Source organism: Salvelinus alpinus, chromosome 9, assembly GCF_045679555.1.
Source record: "Salvelinus alpinus chromosome 9, SLU_Salpinus.1, whole genome shotgun sequence".
In the NCBI taxonomy this organism is placed as follows: domain Eukaryota; kingdom Metazoa; phylum Chordata; class Actinopteri; order Salmoniformes; family Salmonidae; genus Salvelinus; species Salvelinus alpinus.
In genome coordinates, this window is record NC_092094.1 from 30,930,907 (window position 1) to 30,950,403 (window position 19,497).

Sequence of the window (19,497 nt, forward strand, 5' to 3'; positions counted from 1 at the left end):
CCCCTCTTGACGTTACATTTCACCGGCTTGTCATTGGTCAGTTTCTGAAACACTTGGCGCGCTTGTAGAAGAAGCACGAACTCGGTCAAAACATATTTGCTAGCTCCAGCCAGCCTCCAACTAGTCATTGAACTAAAATCAAACCATACCGGTGAGTATTTGTATTTCTTGTTTTAACTATTCAACGGTTAAGTCTCACGATCGTTTCGAACTAACATAATCGACAACTGACCAGACTAGGAAGTAGCTAGCTAATGCATGCTCCATGCAATGTAGCTATAGCATAATCATTATTTGCCAAGGCTGACAGTCCCAGACATAACGTTACAATGTAAAATGTCTGTTAGACTCCACTACCTTCAGTTTAGACACAACGTCCCGTTCTGCCTTCTGCACAAAGTCAGTGATCCAGTCAGGCCCAGCAGAGGAGGATGGAGAATGTTAGACAATGATCTAAAAACCATTGATCTTGCCATTGATCTAAAACCCATAGGTAACAGGGTACTCCCAATGTAGTGTCACATCAGTTACCATGTATGGCATTGAGAAAGTCCGGTAACGTTAGTTTAACTGAGAATTCTCAACTCCTTGATATGATAATGCTCAGCTTATAACAGTTCTGCTACGAAAAAAAGTACCTAGCTAGCTCTAAATGTGCATTTCACGTTCTAAAGAGTTTATATAGTACAGGTAATTACAACTGAGTTTGTCAGTGTTCTAACCCCCAGGCAGCAAGAGCATTATTAGCAGTGATGGAAAAGGCTGGTGCCCCCCACTTCCCCTTCCCCTACCAGCCATACCCCATCCAGGAGCAGTTCATGCAGGCCCTGTATGGGGCACTGGAGCACGGCAAAGTCGGCATCTTTGAGAGCCCTACTGGAACGGTGTGTGTGTGTTCATATCTGTGTAATAATGTGTGTGTCTATCTGTCTCAGTCTGTGTATTAATATATTGTTGTTCCAGGGCAAGTCTCTGAGTCTGATCTGTGGAGCTCTGAGCTGGCTGAGGGACCATGAGGAGAAGAGGAGACAGGAGGCAGACAGACTGCTGCAGGGGGATGGAGGTACATCTCTCTCCATCTCCTCATCCCTCTCTACCACAACATCCTCCACCCCGCCATCCTCCTCTGCTGAGCCTGACTGGATCACTGACTTTGTGCAGAAGAAGGCAGAACGGGACTTTGTGTCTAAACTGAAGGTAGTGTATGTGGTGTATGTGGTGTGTGGAGGTTGGGGGGAGGGGGTGTCTTTGAGGTAGTTTGATGTGACTTATGTGTTTACAGAATGTCAGCATCACTCTGTGTTTCTGTATCCTTATGTGTGTGTGTCAGGATGAAGAGCTGCGGAGGAAGAAGAGGGTGGAACACCTGGAAATGATCAGAAACAACTCTCAGCTGAAATACGCTCTGAAGAGAAAGGTAGAGCATAACATTCTAATACTCAGTAGACTATAGCTGTATACAGTAACAGCTTAAATGTTGTGCGTGTGTGTATATGTAGAGCTGTGAGGATGATGAGGCAGTGAAGCTGCTGCAGCTCAGTAAGGACCCCCAGGAGGAGGAGCTAAACAACCCTGAGGAGGAGCTTATTGTGGCTGAGTATGAGAGCGATGACGAATCAAAGACCAAGAACAAGTAAGGACAACCCAATTACTAGGCCACAATTGAGTGTAGCTTAATAAAATAGTAAAGAGTGTTTCAATTTGACAACATAATGACACCCCTGTCTCAACTCGACAGGTTCTGTGGTGGTGATGATGATGATGATGAAGATGACTTGGTGGAGGAGCACGTCACCAAGGTATATTTGGGATTCTTAGGTTATTTCTCTTATGTAGAATTTTGTCCTCGGTCAACACACATAGTGTGTTCGCGCGCGTGTTTCATCAGATCTACTACTGCAGCCGTACACACTCCCAGCTGGCTCAGTTTGTCCATGAGGTACAGAAGAGTCCCTTCAGCCAGGACATCAGCCTGGTCCCACTGGGGTCCCGACAGGTACACATACACACACACCGGTCTTTACACATTCTTTCCATTCCTGTAGATCCTGTGTATTAATGAGCTGTGTCTGTGTAGAATATGTGTGTAAATGAGGAGGTGCGTCGGCTGGGAAGCGTCCAACGTATCAACGACCGCTGTATGGAAATGCAGAAGAACAAACACGGTGAGAACATATGCTCCCAGAATGAATGGGGCCTTATGGCAATGCTGACTCAACAAAATATGGTTATTCGGTATCTCAGTAAGTGAATTCATATTAAAAACTGTCTTGGTGAATCAACTACAGTTAAGGAAATCGTATACATTTATTTTAGGAGGAATCTATCCTTTTTAAAGAACTGTAGGCCTGTCGCATTGCTCTCTTTTCTCAAAGATGTCCTCTCTTTCTCTCCTGTATTCTCTCGCTCTCTCTCAGACCAGCGTCCGAAGGAAGTGGAGGGTGGTAAGAGGAAGAAGAGTGTGTCTAAGGCGGTGTGTCCGTACGTAGGGGCTCAGGGGCTGCAGACACTGAGGGATGCAGTCTTGGGGGCGGTACGAGACATAGAACAGCTGCTCAGCCTGGCCAGAGAAACACGCTCCTGTCCCTACTACGCTACACGCCTCGCTATACCCCCCGCACAGGTACACACCATCACACACACATTTTCCCTCAAATGATTATGGTATTACATTGTGAGACCCTGGTCTTTGACGTATGTGTGTGTATAGCTGGTGGTGCTGCCCTATCAGACAGTACTTCATGAGGGGACCAGGAGAGCATCGGGGGTGCAGCTCAAAGGACAGGTTAACCATGCTTAAAACACACACCTTTGAACATGAATATTTTAGCTTTCTAAAGTCCACCGTGTATTTTGCCCTTGTGCTATCTCTACCTATTGTACAATGTATTGAGCTGTTTTACCTGTTTGATTTGATTGGTTTAGGTGCTGATCATAGATGAGGCTCACAACCTCAGTGACGTTCTCTCCTGTATACACAGCTCAGAACTAACTGGAGCACAGGTACACACACACACACACAAGAACTGTAGTTTGTCGATGTGTCTGTGGTAGAATAACATTTGTTGCTGTCTATATTGTTTAATGAAGTTTTATACTGTGTCCAGCTATGCCGTGCACACTCCCAGCTTGCACAGTACTCTGAACGCTACAGGTAAACACACACACACACACACACACACACACACACACACACACACACACGGTGTCTGATTGTGTGTGTGTGTGTGTGTGTAACAGGAGTCGACTGAAGGCCAAGAACCTGATGTATATTAAACAGATCCTTTTTGTGGTGGAGGGGCTGGTGCGTGTGCTGGGAGGTAAGTTTGTGTATGTGTGCCCTGTGAAAAAGAGCCAGAACAAGATACCTATATACAGTGCATTCAGAAGGTATTCAGACCCCTTCACTTTTTCCACATTTTGTTACGTTACAGCCTTATTCTCAAATTGATTACATAGATTTTTTTCCCCCTCATCAATCTATACACAATACACCATAATGACAAAGCAAAAATAGGTTTTGCAAATTTATTTTTAAAAAACAACTGAAGTATCACATTTACATAAGTATTCAGGACCTTTACTTAGTACTTTGTTGATGCAATAAGCTTGGCACACCTGTATTGTGTAGTTTCTCTAATTCTTCTTTGCAGATCCTTTCAAACTCTGTCAGGTTGGATGGGGAGTGTCACTGCACAGCTATTTTCAGGTCTCTCCAGATATGTTCGATCGGGTTCAAGTCTGGGCTCTGCCTGGGCCACTCAAGGACATTCAGAGACTTGCCCCAAAACCACTCCTGCGTTGTCTTTGCTGTGTGCTTAGGTTCGTTGTCCTGTTGGAAAGTGAACCTTTGCACCAGTCTGAGGTCCTGAGCGCTCTGGGGCAGGTTTTCATCAAGGATCTCTCTGTACTTTACTCTGTTCATCTTTCCCTTGATCCTGACTAGTCTCCCACTCCCTGCTGCTGAAAAACATCCCCACAGCATGATGCTGCCACCACCATGCTTCACCTTAGAGATGGTGCAGGGTTTCCTCCAGACGTGACGCTTGGCATTCAGGCCAAAGAGTTCAATCTTGGTTTCATCAGACCAGATAATCTTGTTTCCCATGGTCTGAGAGTCATTTAGGTGCCTTTTGGCAAACTCTAAGCGGTCTGTCATGTGCCTTTTACTGAGGAGTGGCTTCCGTCTGGCCACTCTACCATAAAGGCCTGATTGGTGGAGTGCTGCAGAGATGGTTGTCCTTCTGGAACATTCTCCAGAGTTCTCCACAGAGGAACTCTGGAGCTCTGTCAGAGTGAGCTTCGGGTTCTTAGTCACCTCCCTGACCATGGCCCTTCTCCCCGATAGCTCAGTTTGGCCGGGCGGCCAGCTCTAGGTTCAAACTTCTTCCATTTAAGAATGATGGAGGCCACTGTGTTCTTGGGGACCTTCAATGCTGCAGAAATGTTTTGGTATTCCTTTTCCAGATCTGTGGCTCGACACCATCCTTTCTCTGAGCTCTACGGACAATTCCTTTGACCTCATGGATTGGTTTTTGCTCTAAGATGCACTGTCAACTGTGTGACCTTTTATATTGACAGGTGTATGCCTTTCCAAATCATGTCCCATCAATTGAATTTACCACAGGTGGACTCAAATTAAGTTGTAGATACATCTCAAGGATGACCAATGGAAACAGGGATGTACCTGAGCTCAATTTCGAGTCTCATAGCAAAGGGTCTGAATACATAGAGTACCAGTCAAAAGTTTGGACACACATACTCATTCAAGGGTTTTTCTTTATTTTTACTATTTTCTACATTGTAAAATCATAGTGAAGACATCAAAACTATGAAATAACACATGGAATCATGTAGTAACCAAAAAAGTGTTAAACAAATCAAAATATATTTTATATTCTTCAAAGTAGCCACCCTAGATGACAGCTTTGCACACTCTTGGCATTATCTCAACCAGCTTCACCTGGAATGCTTTTCCAACAGTCTTGAAGGAGTTCCGACATATGCTGAGCACTTGTTGGCTGCTTTTACTTCACTCTGCGGTCCAACTCATCCCAAACCATCTCAATTGGGTTGAGGTTGAGTGAGTGTGGAGGCCAGGTCATCTGATGCAGCACTCCGTCACACTCGTTCTTGGTCAAATAGCCCTTACACAGCCTGGAGGTGTGTTGGGTCATTGTCCTGTTGAAAAACAAATGATAGCGCAAACCAGATGGGATGGCGTATCGCTGCAGAACGCTGTGGTAGCCATGCTGGTTAAGTGTGCCTTGCATTCTAAATAAATAAGACAGTGTCACCAGCATCATCACACCTCCTCCTTCATGCCTCACGGTTGGAACCACACATGCAGAGATCATCCATTCACCTACTCTGCGTCTCACAAAGACATGGCAGTTGCAACCAAAAATCTCAAATTTGGACTCATCAGACCAAAGGACAGATTTCCACTGGTCTAATATCCATTGCTCATGTTTCTTAGCCCAAGCAAGTCTCTTCTTCTTATTGGTTTCGTTCAGTAGTGTTTTTTGTTGTTGCAGCAATTCGACCATGAAGGCCTGATTCAAGCAGTCTCCTCTGAACAGTTGATGTTGAGATGTGTCAGGAAGCTGGTTGAGAGAATGCCAAGAGTGTGCAAGAGTGGCTACTTTAAAGAATCCCAAATATAAAATATATTTTGATTTGTTTAACACTTTTTTGGTTACTACAGGATTCCATATGTGTTTTTTCATAGCTTTGATGTCTTCACTGTTATTTTACAATGTAGAAAATAGTAAGAATAAAAACCATGGAATGAGTAGGTGTGTCCAAACGTTTGACTGGTACTGTATGTAAATAATAATTTATTTTTAATACATTTGCAAACATTTCTAAAAACCTGTTTTCGCTTTGTCATTATAGGGTATTGTGTGTAGATTGATGAGGACATTGTTTTATTTAATCCATTTTAGAATAAGGCTGTATTGTAACAAAATGTGGGAAAAGGGAAGGGGTCTGAACACTTTCCGAATGCACTGTATATGGTAATAGCTCTATCAGTACTCTGAACGCCTTCTGTTAGGCTAAGTGGAGTTTAAAACATATTAGATATAAAACCATGTTATATCTATATTGTCTTTAGGTATGGTGGGGCAGAATCCACACAGCCAGACTACTCAGCCAGGTAAGAAAACACACGCACACACACACACACACACACAAAACACACACTATGTAGTGACCTTCCCCTCACTTTGTCTCCCAGCAACCGAACTGCTGACCATCAACAATTTCCTGTTCAAGGCTCAGATAGACAACATCAACCTCTTCAAGGTAACCACGACCACAACTAGATCACAACCACGACACACTGCGATTGGCACAGAAATTGGGGAAGGGATTGATGGATTTTATGGTTATTGGTGACAAATTCCTTTGCTTCCTTCTCTTCCTCTTTGTCTCTCTATGAAGGTACAGCGATACTTCGAGAAGAGTATGATCAGCAGAAAGGTAAGTGTAGTGTGTGTGTGTGTGTGTGTGTGTGTGTGTGTGTGTGTGTGTGTGTGTGTGTGTGTTTCTAATGTTGTTTGTTCTCTCTCTAGCTGTGTGGCTTCATAGAAAAGTTTGCAGGTACAGGTGTGACGTCACACACACAAACCTCACACACACAGACACAGTCTGCCAACAAAGAGAACCGTCGGACTGAAGGCCTGAACCGCTACCTACAGACACTGCAGAGCAGCCAACAGCCTGACACAGGTAAGCACACACACACACACTAGGAATGTCACCTTATAAAATGTTGACGGTATTGTGATGAACCAAGCTACCTGATGTACGAAAAACGGACTGTCACCATGTTTAAGGTGCAAGGACTGCCTAACAGTCTCTCTGTCCCCCTCGCTCTCTCTCCTGTAGAGTCACCTCCAGGCCAGCAAGGAGCAGCAGAGGACAGGGAGCTGGCAGCATCCCCTATGATGCAGGTAGAGGGCTTCTTCATGGCTCTCACCAACACCAACACTGACGGACGTGTGGTGCTACACACACTAGGTACACACACACACACCAACTTCTCTGTTGAGCAGAAACTAGTTTCTCCCAACATGCTAATGTTTCTCTATTACCTCTCTTTCTCTCCAGGTAGTGTAGCGGTGAGTAGTATGAAGTTCCTCCTGTTGAACCCAGCGGTCCACTTTTCTCAGGTGCTGAAGGACTGTAGAGCTGTCATCATCGCTGGAGGAACCATGCAGCCTGTAAGAACACACGCATGCACTCATTCTTATCTTCATCCCCTGTGATGACCTAGGCAAATTAAAGTCAAGACGACTACTCTGTGCGTCTGTGTCTAGGTGTCTGACTTTAAGCAGGAGCTGTTGTTCTCTGCTGGTGTTGGAGCGGAGCGCATCATAGAGTTCTCCTGTGGTGAGTACCCTAAGATACTGCACCCTGGGATAGATCTGGGAGGACTGGGGGTAGTTAGCTAGAATAAGAGAGAAGGTAAAGGTCAGTGTTATAGTGATAATAAACCATAAAGTCATTTCTCATTGAACACAGATACTAATTGGTCCTAGCTGAGAAGCTCCTGGTTTGGACAAACTGACTGTGTGTATGTGTGTTTGGCAGGTCATGTGATTCCTCCAGAGAATATCCTACCCATAGTGCTGTGCAGTGGCCCGTCTGGTCAGGAGCTGGAGTTCACCTTCCAGAATAGAGACACACCACGCATGGTTACACACACACCTTTTAAAATGGCATTATGCCATTCTGAGAAGCCAATGTTAATGCTAATGAGCGGAGAGGAGTGTAATGTGTATGTGTTTGTGTGTGTAGATGGAGGAGACTGGCCGTGTGCTGTCTAACCTGTGTAACGTGGTGCCGGGAGGCGTGGTGTGTTTCTTCCCCTCCTACGATTACTCCAGAAGGATTCTGGAACACTGGGAGGCCAGCGGAGTCCTGGCACGCCTCTCTAGCAAGAAGAAGGTACACATACCATCTTGCTATCAAATATATATGTTTCTCTCTTGAAAGTCCATATATTCAGTGTGTGTTTCTCTCAGATCTTCCAGGAGCCAAAGAAAGCCAACCAGGTGGAAAAGGTGCTCAATGAGTTCTCACGCACAATCCAGGTGAGACACAAAACAAACTACCATCACTTGAAATGACTACAAAACACCTCATCTCACCTTTTTGAGATTTAAACATCAGAAAAACATATTGCTTATTGGAAAGCTTGTTGAATGACTCTCTCAGAGGTGTGCTGTGGATGGGGGTACACTCTCTGGAGCGTTGCTGTTCTCTGTGGTCGGGGGAAAGATGAGCGAGGGTATCAACTTCTCGGACGACCTAGGCAGGTGTGTGTGTTACACATCTCTCATTTGTAGACTTTCTCATTGTAAAAACAACTGTTTGTTTCTTGGATAAAGACGGTGTATGTCAGGGGTAGGTAACTAGATTCAGCCGCTGGCCGATTATTGTCGGAGCGGATGGTCAGCGGAACATAATTATAGTAGTTGTGGTCAATTTGTAGTGTACAAATTAAGCCCAAAGAGACATTGTATTTCAAATCAAATCAAATTTTATTAGTCACATACACATGGTTAGCAGATGTTAATGCGAGTGTAGCGAAATGCTTGTGCTTCTAGTTCCGACAATGCAGTAATAACCAACAAGTAATCTAACCTAACAATTCCACAACTACTACCTTATACACACACAAGTGTAAAGGGATAAAGAATATGTACATAAAGATATATGAATGAGTGGTGGTACAGAACGGCATAGGCAAGATGCAGTAGATGGTATAGAGTACGGTATATATATATATTTGAAAAGAACAATAATGTCATACCTTTATTACATTTACATGATCATATACAGTGCATTCGTAAAGTATTCAGACCCCTTGACTTTTTCCACATTTTGTTATGTTACAGCATTATTCTAAAATTGATAAAATAAATGTTTCCCTCATCAATCTGCACACAATACCCCATAATGACAAATCTAAAAGTTTTTTATTTTCTTTTTCTTTTTGCAAATGTGTAAAACAGATACCTTATTTACATAAGTATTCAGGCCCTTTGCTATGAGACTCGAAGCACAGATTCTGTCGAGGCTCAGATCTGGGGAAGTGTACCAAAACATTTCTGCAGCATTGAAGGTTCCCAAGAACACACTGGCCTCCATCATTTTTAAATGGAAGAAGTTTGGAACCACCAAGACTCTTCATAGAGCTGGCCGCCCGGCCAAACTGAGCAATCGGGGGAGAAGGGCCTTGGTCAGGGAGGTGATCAAGAACCCGTTGGTCACTCATACAGAGCTCCAGAGTTCCTCTGTGGAGATGGGAGAACCTTCCAGAAGGACAAACATCTCTGCAGCACTCCACCAATCAGGTCTTTATGGTAGAGTGGCCAGACAGAAGACACTTCTCAGTAAAAGGCACATGACAGCCAGCTTGGAGTTTGAGAAACAAGATTCTCTGGTCTGATAAAATCAAGATTGAACTCTTTGGTCTGATTGCCAAGCGTCACGTCTGGAGGAAACCTGGCACCATCCCTACGATGAAGCGTGGTGGCAGCATCATGCTGTGGGGATGTTTTTCAGCGGCAGGGGCTTGGAGACTAGTCAGGATGGATCAAGGGAAAGATGAACGAAGCAAAGTACAGTGAGATCCTTGATGAAAACCTGCCCCAGAGCGCTTAGGACCTCAGACTGGGGCGAAGGTTCACCTTCCTACAGGACAACGACCCTAAGCACACAGCCAAGACAATGCGGGAAATTCGGGAAAAGTCTCTGAATGTCCTTGAGTTGCCCAGGCAGAGCCCAGACTTGAACCCGATCAAACATCCCTGGAGAGAACTGAAAATAGCTTGTCAGTGACACTCCCCATCCAACCTGACAGAGCTTGAGAGGATCTGTAGAGAAGAATGGGAGAAACTCCCCAAATTCAAGTGTGCCAAGCTTATAGGGTCATACCCAAGAAGACTCGAGGCTGTAATCGCTGCCCAAGGTGCTTCAACAAAGTACAGAGTAAAGGGTCTGAATACTTATGTAAATGTATTTAAATCGTTTTTATTTATTTTTTATTAGCAAAAATTTCTAAACCTGTTTTTGCTTTGTTATTATGGGGTATTGTGTGTAGATTGATGAGAAAATAAACAATTCAATACATTTTAGAATAAGGCTGTAACATAACAAAATGTGGGAAAAGTCAAGGTGTCTGAACACTTTCCGAATGCACTGCATGTCCTTTTTTATTCATGGGAATACTTGGAAAGAGATTTCCTAAAGTAAACTAATTTTAGCTGTAAAATCACCAGGAGTTCAGTCTTTCTTGACCCCAAACTAAAATGCCGACCCCTGGTGTATGTTAATAAAATGTGTGTGTGTGTGTGTAGGTGTATTGTGATGGTAGGGATGCCATATCCAAACATCAAGTCTCCAGAGTTAAAGGAGAAGATGGCTTACCTGGACAAGAACCTGGTGAGACGGAAAACACGCGCATACACATTTTCTGGTATTCATTTACCATTCTCACCCTTCTCATAGGGGCCGATTCGAACTTAGGAATTTATGCCTTTCCTACACAATTAATGCCTTTCCTACCTTATTCAGTCATGTAACGTGCTCTGCAGGTGTGGCTACCTTGTGCGCTCTGAATACATTTCATTCAACTTCATTCAAAACCCTCCCACTTGCTGGCTAACAGATTTTCTCAAGGAGTTTTCATTCAATGGGGTTTTCAGTACATTCATCTTAAGCCATCCCTTTAAATATGGTGCACCTTTTAATTATAATTTTGTCGACAGACTGAATAAAATACATCGAGAGAACAGGTTCACAATATAGGGATCAATTTAAAGAAAGCCATCTATGCATGTTCGTCTCCATTTCAGCACCAACTGGTAGATAAAAAATACTCTCATTTTGTAGATTTAGGCACATTTTAGGAAAGTATGTATGAATCATAAAAACTGTTTAGAGAGCCTTTACACACAAAATACTATATATTGGTGAATAAAAAAAGTGGTTTGATTCATCCTGAAAGTTGTCATATTAAAGTTCAATCCATGTAATATTGGAAGGTGGGGAAAAAGTGTACAATAGGGGTTGAACAATAATCCTATAAATGTACTCTAATCCTTACTAATCATGGAACTGTATGACAATGGTCCAGTCGTCTTGAACCATGCGCCAGGCTCCAGGTTTAACCTGCTACGTGTGGTCTGACTTCCATAATGATTCAAATAGGCTACATGTCCCATATTATTGCACAACGTTGCCTAATATGGTCCACTAATGTTAGCGACCCTCAGGAACAACTACTCCGATGTGACATAGGAAAGAAAGATAATCGGAATGGAATGATCCAAAAATACATGTATGTGGGTGGCCCCTGATAGTGGCTAATATTTAACATGATACAAATTGTAAAATAAAACTGAGAAAAGCCTGGGCATATAATCAAATCATTCTAAAGGTCATACATCAACTATTTTTCCACTTGGAACCGGTAGGTTCACAAGACCTTTTTCATGGTTTCCTCACGCGTATTACTGCTGGAACAATTGGAGAATGAAGTCGGTCAGAATATGGTGTTTCTGTAGACACACTTTCATTTATTCGAGCTCCACCTCAAACAAATTGTGGGTGAATAGCATGCTATTCTCAAGCTTAAGTTCAAGGTCAGAATACGCATAGAGAGAAAAGCGAATCGGAACCTGGGCCAGAGATGAATGGAAAGCTCAGTCCATCCTGCATCCATTAATTGTTAGTCTATGGCTTAGGCACACTCTGTTCTGTTTCAGCCTCACTCTGGTGGGAGGAGTCCAGGCCAGGCTCTGATAGAGAACCTCTGTATGAAGGCTGTCAATCAATCCATAGGTACTCTCTATATTTCTACACCTTCTCAGTTAACTATAGATTAACTATCTATCTATATTTCAAGCTACGTATACCCCTGGCCTAATCAATCATTCTGTACCCCTAATCAAACAATCTTCTGGGGATGACCTCATTTCCTCTCCCCACAGGAAGAGCCATCCGTCACAGTGAAGACTATGCATGTATCGTTCTGTGTGACCGACGGTACTCCCGACCTGCAACGCTGGCCAAACTCCCCGACTGGATCAGAGCACACACGCACACACACACCAGCTTCGGCCCTGCCTTCGCCGGCCTGAGACGGGTAATACACACACACCTGCAATGGATAATACACACACACACACACACACTGTAGAGCACAGGCCCTCTGACCCAACTTCTTCTTTCCTCTTTCTCAGTTCTTTATGGAGAAGAAGAAACAGCAGCAGCTATGAGAGGAAGGGGTAGCAGGTGTTCTGGTGTGTAACGCTGGTCAGAAGAGAGCTACCTCACCTCTCGGATATCCTCGCTCTGGAGACAGGAGTTCTGATTGGATTCTCCTCGATTGGAGGGATGTTAAAGCACACACTCGTCAAAGCATGATGGTTGAGGCTCTTTGTATGTTTTACACCCATACCTCTCCAACAGTACAGATTAGTCAACTCTCCACTGACAGTATTTTATGCATGATGTTCATAACATTCTGATAGAAATGTTGTGCTGCTTTAGTGTGGTGTTATGTAATTATATTTACGTGTTACTTGATTATACTTTATAACAAACATCTTTACAATGCTGAGATGAAGTCTGACTTATCTCCTGTAGTTGTTTGTCCAGTATTCTCTCAATAAGGATCAGTACATTTGTCTACCATCTGGATCAGGGATGGGCTGTGGGGGCCACAAAAACGGAACACATGAACAGCCGCAGTGGCTCGTGGGTCTGCTGCTCCCCCCCATGAGCAAACATTTTTTGCGCCCCCCCCCCCTATAGGGTGGAGGCAAATGTTTGCAGTTTTTAATATGATAACTGATGATCAATGGGCTCCACCCGGGTCTGTAATTCGACAATGCTTACTACAAGTTTAGATAGATTGGTAAGTTAGCTGGCCACTAGACTAAATCATTTTAGCTGACATGGGCTAATTGAGTGACTGCTGATGCACAACCAAATGTCGAAACTGCACCTTAGAATAATATAATACATAACTCAACAGTAAATTGAGACCCCGACTGAGTCAAAAAATATATACATACAGTTGCCCATCCCTGATCTTGAAGGAACCCCACAGACAGTACAGCATCACATTTTGGGGGGGGGGGGGATCTCGAGTGGCGCAGCGGTCTAAGGCACTGCATCTCAGTGCAAGCGGCGTCACTACAGTCCCTGGTTCGAATCCAGGCTGTATCACATCCGACCGTGGTTGGGAGTCCCATAGGGCGGCGCATAATTGGCCCGGGGTAGGCCATCATTGTAAATAAGAATTTGTTCTTAACTGACTTGCCTAGTTAAATAAAGGTATAAAAAAAAAAATATCAACAAAAGTTAGTTTCCTTCCTCAGTATTCTGTTCTTTGATTGGCTTAGAGCTAGATGTGCTCAGAGTTCCATTGGTTCTGATAGTCTCAGGCCTCCCAGTCGTCCTCGTCTTCAGCGGTTGGCTGATGGGGGGCAGGAAGAGGCGGGATTACATCGGACATCCTAGCGAATGCGCTGCCAGAGCCAGCTGTGCCCTCCCCTGAGTCTCCACCTACAGGACCCTTACCAGAGATACCTGGGAAACACACAAATGCTACTATCACCAAGACCTAGAAATACTACTACATTACTTTCAGAGGGACAATAACCCAGGGGAGATGAGAGAAGAATGGGGGAGGAGGAGCATTCTCACCTTTCCTTCGCATGGCCAACTTATTGAAGAGATCTGACATGAAGTCTCCTCCACTGGCTGCTGCTACCACTGAGGGAGAGGGAACACAATGCAGTGAAGCAGAGATGATACTACATTTCTATGGCATTTTTAGTACAGTGGAGAGAGACCAGAGCAGTTACATCTACTGTAGCTACACACAACATAAATAGTTCAGCTAGTGAACAACTAGTAGTCTTTATTTCCTGCTCAGATGAACCCCGCTGTTAAACGTTTGAGTGGTCCAGCAACAACTGAACCATCACTAATGACTGTGGACTCACTCAAAGGTCTAACACACATGCTCGCTCCTGCTCTCACACAAGCTTGCTTGCTCACACACACAGCAAAGTCTTACAGATAAAAACAGAGTGTAGTTAAATCAGTGCTTTAATGAAGGTAATGTTTATATATCTAAAGGTCATGCAGCCCTGACCTGTTCTCTATGACTAGTTGGGTAACTGTGGTTTGGAGTCTGCACACACACACACACACTATGTCCCAAATATGCCCTGTAAGTTAAATTAGCAGTTAAAACAATAACAAAGCGTTCTCAGCAAAAAGTGCAGAGATGGGGCTGGAGAAATGTAACCACTCAAATTCAATGACAGCTATGGATGCAAGGACTGACCATCCATGATATCAAAATTATAGCTTTAACTATGTTTTAGATTATACAGTGTTTGTTTATATTTATTTGGTTTACAAACATTGGAGTAAAACAACCTTATATTTTGGGTTCTGATGGGATACGACAGTTGAACTAAGCTCATGAGGCATTGATAAGTTGTACTCTTTAAGAATCAATGGGTACATATTATTCATTTATAAGTCCAGAAATGGATGTAGCAACTGCTGATTTCCCCTTTAAAGAACTGGAAGCCTGTAGCGATCATTGCTCTGTTGGGACTATAAAATGTTCTCAAAGAGTCACCAGGTTCAAGAGTAACCTCTCGTTTGTCATTCAATAGGAGAAATCAAGACACTCATCCACCTCTCCCTCCCCTCTTCTCCTTTACCTTGTTCCTGCTCCTTCTGTTTTTTTTTCTCCATCTTGCGTTCTTTGATGTTGCGTAGTTTGGCCTTGCCAATGCCTCCAGCGTTGCGTATGGACTCTAGTAGACTGGCCCGGCTGTTTGATTCAACCACCTCGCTGGGAGCGCCCACTACAGGAGCTGGAGGTAAATACACTTTTCAAGAGAAGGAGAGTGTGTTTGTGTATAGTGTGTGTGTATACTGTGTGTGTGTTACCTGTGCTGGCGTCTGCAGGGCTATTTGCAGGTGGAGGTGGGGGAGGAGGTGGAGGAGGGGGGAGACCAGGGGGAGGGGTGGGGATATGTGTGGGCTCTGGTGGGGGAGGAGGAGGTGGGGGAAGAGGCGGGACTGCAACTTGGAATTGAGAACCTGTAACAAACAAACAAATCAACATAACCAATAGAAACATTTGCCATTGTACTCCCTGACGAAGGCCATGCAGCCGAAACGCGTCGGTTTTTAACAACTTTGTTTCTATTGAACATGCCATACTAATAAAGGCATTTTAATTAATTATATGAAGAGTGCCTTGGTCCTCCTTTCTTTTTGATGACCAATTTACACCTTTTACCAAATAGCACCTTCTATATACCAAAATATACTATAGTGTACCTTAGTAGCGCTTCCCTTCCTCCTCTTTCTAAACATTTGCCTCATTTGATATGACCGATTTCCATGGAAACTTCTGTATAATCCACACAACAGAGATAGTCTGTGTACCGGGCATGTCCTCCCCAGTGAAGATCGGTAGTTCAGGGAAGGTGTGTGTGGGTCCAGAGGGTGCGATGCCGGGCCCCAGGTCTTGGCTGTAGGACAGGTCGTCAGCAATGCCTGGCAGGTCTGGTAGGTAGGACGGGACATCTATCTCTGGGACCTGACCCAGGTCTGGAACATAGAAGTAGCTCTCTGCTGTCTACAGGGACAGATGGAGAGGGAATGAGAGCAGGAGAAAGAAATAAAGTGTAATAATTTACAGTCACACTTTAACTTGTTAGTATGGCCCATTGAAAAAATATTATAGTCCAAAGACAGCAATGCCACAGGCCTCCAGTTCTTTAGAGAATAGTGTGGGAGTGTGTATACAGTATGTATGGTGTGAGTACCTGTCTCTCCAGCTGTTCTCTCTTGGTTATGGATAGGGGAGCGTCAAATGGTTTCTCTTCCTTCTCTGTCTCCAGAGTGGTGTGTGTTTTAGTCACCGCCCCAGCCAGGGGGTCCAGGAAAACATACTTCTTATACCTAAACACATATACAACCAGTTAGAGGGGGGGGGGGGGGGGGTAGGTGTGTGTGTGTGTGTGTGTGTGTGTGTGTGTGTGTGTGTGTGTGTGTGTGTGTGTGTGTGTGTGTGTGTGTGTGTGTGTGTGTACTAACAGGTTCTCTGTAGTATTGAAGAGCAGCAGGGAGCTGACAGAGGATATGTTTCGAGGCAGACCGCCCAGCCCCTCTTCGGTCTCATCCTCCGAACGCTTCTTACTGCTCACACACACCGGGTAATAACACAACTTCTCCTAGAGGTGGACAGAGAGAGAGAGGGGTGTAGAACAAGAGAGGACAGATATTAGATGGGATGAGTCCAGTAAGAACCTCCTTCAGTAAAGACAAATGGTCACCAGACGTAAACATGAATTGGCTTTGCTTTCCATCTCTGTTTTTGTACGAAATGAGAGCTAGTAGCTTTCAATAGAGACAGCCTTGCAGGCAAGAGATAGAGAGAGAGACAAATTCAAAACCTTCAACAGAATGAATAACTCCCACTCTTTCTCTTTTTGTCATCAGCCTCTGTCTATTTCTCTCTCCCTCACACTCATTCACTCACTCTCTCATCTCCCTCTCTCTCTGCAGTGCTTGAGGTTTCATAAATAATACATCTCTGAGCCAGGAAAGTGCTCAAATCGTTCTCTCCCTCTCAGACACAGCAAAAAAATACTCCTGTTCCTGTAAGTTTTTGGTTCCGGCAGCAAGGGAGAACTCAGTGGTGTTCACTATCAATGATGCACAAATTCACTGCTGAGCTAAGGTACACACACACACACAAAGAACTGCAATGCTGCTGGGGTTTTCACGCTCAACAGTTTCCCGTGTGTATCAAGAATGGTCCACCACCCAAAGGACATCTAGCCAACTTGACACAACTGTGGGAAGCATTGGAGTCAACATGGGCCAGCAACCCAGTGGAATGCTTTCGACAACTGGTAGAGTCCATGTCCCGACGAAGGGCAAAAGGGGAGGGGGGTGCTACTCAATATTAAAATGACTTGGAGCTAATTTGCTGGTGTTTTTCAGTCTCCCCCCCACCCCCCCAGGTCACATGCGCCGAATACAACAGGTGTTAACCTTACCGTGAAATGCTTACTTACAAGCCCTTAACCAACAATGCAGTTCAACAAATAGAGTTAATGAAATATTGACTAAATAAACAAAAAATTTGAAAAATATTTTGAAAAATAAAATCATTCAAAAAGTAACACAAGAAATGTACATAACAGGCACGTCTGTAAATGCAGCAGTAAAAGCCCTGTGAACTAAGCAGACTGTATATCGTGGATGAAAGCCAAAAAGGTATGGTCATATTACATGTATCTAAACAGCTAGGCCTATACTGCTAGAACGCTGCATTTGCTTTATACATATACCAACTGTAATAGGTAGTTTAGCGTTGTGGAGGAGCCAGTGCTTTCTGTTTCCAAAGTCCTGCAATCTGCATGACCTCTGAAAAATGCAGGTCCTTTGTACTGAAATGTTTTACAGTAGATCCAAATAAAGTTTTGTACATTTGTGTGTGTGTGTGTTACCTGCAGGGCCTTGTCATCAAGGGGTCGTAGTTTGGCCTGTATGCGGTATCGGGGGCGTGTCTGGGAGGCAGGGTCTGTGGCTCCACTGAAGATGGAGGAGTAATCCTGGAGACGCTCTGGAGCTGGATACTTAGCACTGGAGAACACCTACACACACACACACACACACACACACACACACACACACACACACACACACACACACACACACACACACACACACACACACACACACACACACACACACACACACACACACACACACACACACACAAATCTAAATCTCATAGTACTCTCAAGTATTGTACTCTCAGAGATCTGCATGTATTGGGAACAGTGATTAGAAGGGGAACATGTGTCACAGCTCTGTGTGAAGTGTGTATTACCTTGGTGGCCTTCTTGCTGCCTTTGATCTTGTTGACACGGGCCTGGGCTAGCCTGATTCGATCTGTCACACTCTGCAGCTGACAGCGGTTCCGCTCTACACTCTCAGACACCCTACACACACACCAGGGGAAAGTCACAGTATGTGAGTGTGTGTGTTCTACTGATAAAGTAGTTAAATGTGTCATGTATAAACCAGGAGCATCTTAGCTAACAGGCAACACATGTAGAACATGCTATTTTAGGATGACTTACACTCCTCAATCTGTGTCTGTGTCTGTGTGTGTGTGTGTATGTGTGTGTGTGTGTGTGTGTGTGTGTGTGTGTGTGTGTGTGTGTGTGTGTGTGTGTGTGTGTGTACCTGGTAAAGATGTCAGTAGAGATAGTCTCTAGGTAGAGCAGGGTGTCTGCTATCTGGTGAACAGCCTCCTCCCTCCTCAGGTCTGACTGTATCAGAGGCACAGAGTACACCTGACCCTCCAGACACTGCTTCACACTCATCCTACACACACAGAGGGAGAGAGACAGTCAGTCAGTGAGTGAGTGAGTGACTCGCTGGGCGCTCCCAACGAGGTGGTTGAATCAAACAGCCGGGCCTTCCTGGACATGTCACCTCATACACAGATAAATAACTTGGGAAGTGACAAGCAGTGACAGCCTTAGCAACTCATACTTATAATGATGTCCCATATAACAAAGTTAGCATTGTGTACTGTCCAGTTAGCTAGCTAGCTATAAAGCTAGTGTATCTTCCGTGCAGCGAGATCATGTAAACCTTTTACATCCAGCTCTCGGCGGCCCCAGCCACTGCTGTGCTGGAGTCTCAGCTCCCAGGCAACAGCCCTCTCTCTCCGGATTGTGGACCCAGACAGCTCGGGAGATTGGCACACTCACAGCTGGAGTCAAATAACGTTACTCATTGAGCTATCTTATTATCGACAATATAATTAAGTAAATATATATTTCATTGGTCTTACCTGACCATTGACAGCGTGTAGTGTGTACACGGCCGCAGTTATCTATCTAATAGTTGGTTGTTTATTACTCTCCGCTAAAACACAACATCGACTCTGTCTGTCAGACTGTCTACTTCCGCATGGTCGTACCGCGTGACAGGTTCTGTTCCTTAAAGGGACAGTTCACTCACAATACAGACATTGTAGGCTGTGCCAGAGAAATATCTATTGATGTTTCATGCCACATACATTATTTAAGATAACATCTTGTACCATATTGTTTTTGTGTTCTACATTCACTGATCCCTGTCAAGGAATGAAGGACGGAAGAAGCTCTAATTTAAATGATTTGAATTAGCACAACTACTCCATGGCTCATTGCTGAGAATTCTAATCCCTGTGCACAAGTTCCCAGATGTTTGACTTTATCTATTACTGATGTAGCATCCAGAGGTTCAAACCTCTTGGTGTAATGGCTAAGATTGGACTGAGAGAATCATGTCATGCCATATCTACTACATGGGATGTGAGATTTATCCATCTATCCATGTGTGTGGGAATAGGCATGTGTGTGTGTG

General features: G+C 44.2%; 2 protein-coding genes across 10 annotated transcripts; one reads left to right on the forward strand and one right to left on the reverse strand.

The window, feature by feature from the left end:
- Positions 1-11: 11 nt before the first annotated feature.
- Positions 12-12,652, forward strand: ddx11 (DEAD/H (Asp-Glu-Ala-Asp/His) box helicase 11). 7 transcript variants are annotated; one of them, XM_071416745.1, is made up of 28 exons: positions 12-151; positions 729-884; positions 964-1,197; positions 1,331-1,417; positions 1,500-1,633; positions 1,739-1,799; positions 1,889-1,996; positions 2,078-2,165; positions 2,418-2,623; positions 2,711-2,785; positions 2,926-3,003; positions 3,108-3,154; positions 3,241-3,320; positions 6,119-6,160; positions 6,242-6,309; positions 6,448-6,486; positions 6,579-6,735; positions 6,895-7,026; positions 7,117-7,229; positions 7,326-7,398; positions 7,600-7,703; positions 7,807-7,956; positions 8,034-8,102; positions 8,227-8,327; positions 10,374-10,458; positions 11,763-11,859; positions 12,009-12,163; positions 12,261-12,652. In XM_071416745.1, the coding sequence occupies exons 2-28, from the start codon at positions 753-755 to the stop codon at positions 12,294-12,296; spliced, it is 2,751 nt and encodes a 916-aa protein (XP_071272846.1). In that variant the 5' UTR covers positions 12-151; positions 729-752; the 3' UTR covers positions 12,297-12,652. The 7 variants fall into 7 exon arrangements, with proteins under 7 accessions (XP_071272846.1, XP_071272848.1, XP_071272842.1 ...); XM_071416747.1 differs by having other exon boundaries at positions 11,784-11,859; XM_071416741.1 differs by having other exon boundaries at positions 12,009-12,652.
- wash1 (WAS protein family homolog 1) lies at positions 12,442-19,060 on the reverse strand. 3 transcript variants are annotated; one of them, XM_071416750.1, is made up of 12 exons: positions 18,941-19,060; positions 18,739-18,859; positions 18,325-18,465; positions 17,966-18,077; positions 17,580-17,726; positions 16,159-16,295; positions 15,888-16,023; positions 15,505-15,697; positions 15,001-15,153; positions 14,769-14,924; positions 13,732-13,800; positions 12,442-13,614 (listed from the first exon to the last, which is right to left on the reverse strand). In XM_071416750.1, exons 3-12 carry the CDS (start codon positions 18,462-18,464, stop codon positions 13,466-13,468), a joined length of 1,392 nt encoding a protein of 463 aa, XP_071272851.1. In that variant the 5' UTR covers position 18,465; positions 18,739-18,859; positions 18,941-19,060; the 3' UTR covers positions 12,442-13,465. The 3 variants fall into 3 exon arrangements, with proteins under 3 accessions (XP_071272851.1, XP_071272852.1, XP_071272850.1); XM_071416751.1 differs by lacking the exon at positions 18,739-18,859 and having other exon boundaries at positions 14,769-14,915; XM_071416749.1 differs by lacking the exon at positions 18,739-18,859.
- Positions 19,061-19,497: the final 437 nt, after the last annotated feature.

Excerpts from the sequence above, each read along its gene's own strand:
- ddx11 (XM_071416741.1), top strand. The coding sequence starts at position 753 with ATGGAAAAGGCTGGTGCCCCCCACTTCCCCTTCCCCTACCAGCCATAC. Across the intron at positions 6,161-6,241 it reads CAGCCAGACTACTCAGCCAG|CAACCGAACTGCTGACCATC; the intron begins GTAAGAAAACAC and ends TTTGTCTCCCAG. Across the intron at positions 6,487-6,578 it reads AGAGTATGATCAGCAGAAAG|CTGTGTGGCTTCATAGAAAA; the intron begins GTAAGTGTAGTG and ends TTCTCTCTCTAG.
- wash1 (XM_071416749.1), bottom strand. Across the intron at positions 16,024-16,158 it reads TTCAATACTACAGAGAACCT|GTATAAGAAGTATGTTTTCC; the intron begins GTTAGTACACAC and ends ATATGTGTTTAG. Across the intron at positions 13,801-14,768 it reads ACAGAAGGAGCAGGAACAAG|TGGTAGCAGCAGCCAGTGGA; the intron begins GTAAAGGAGAAG and ends CCTCTCCCTCAG.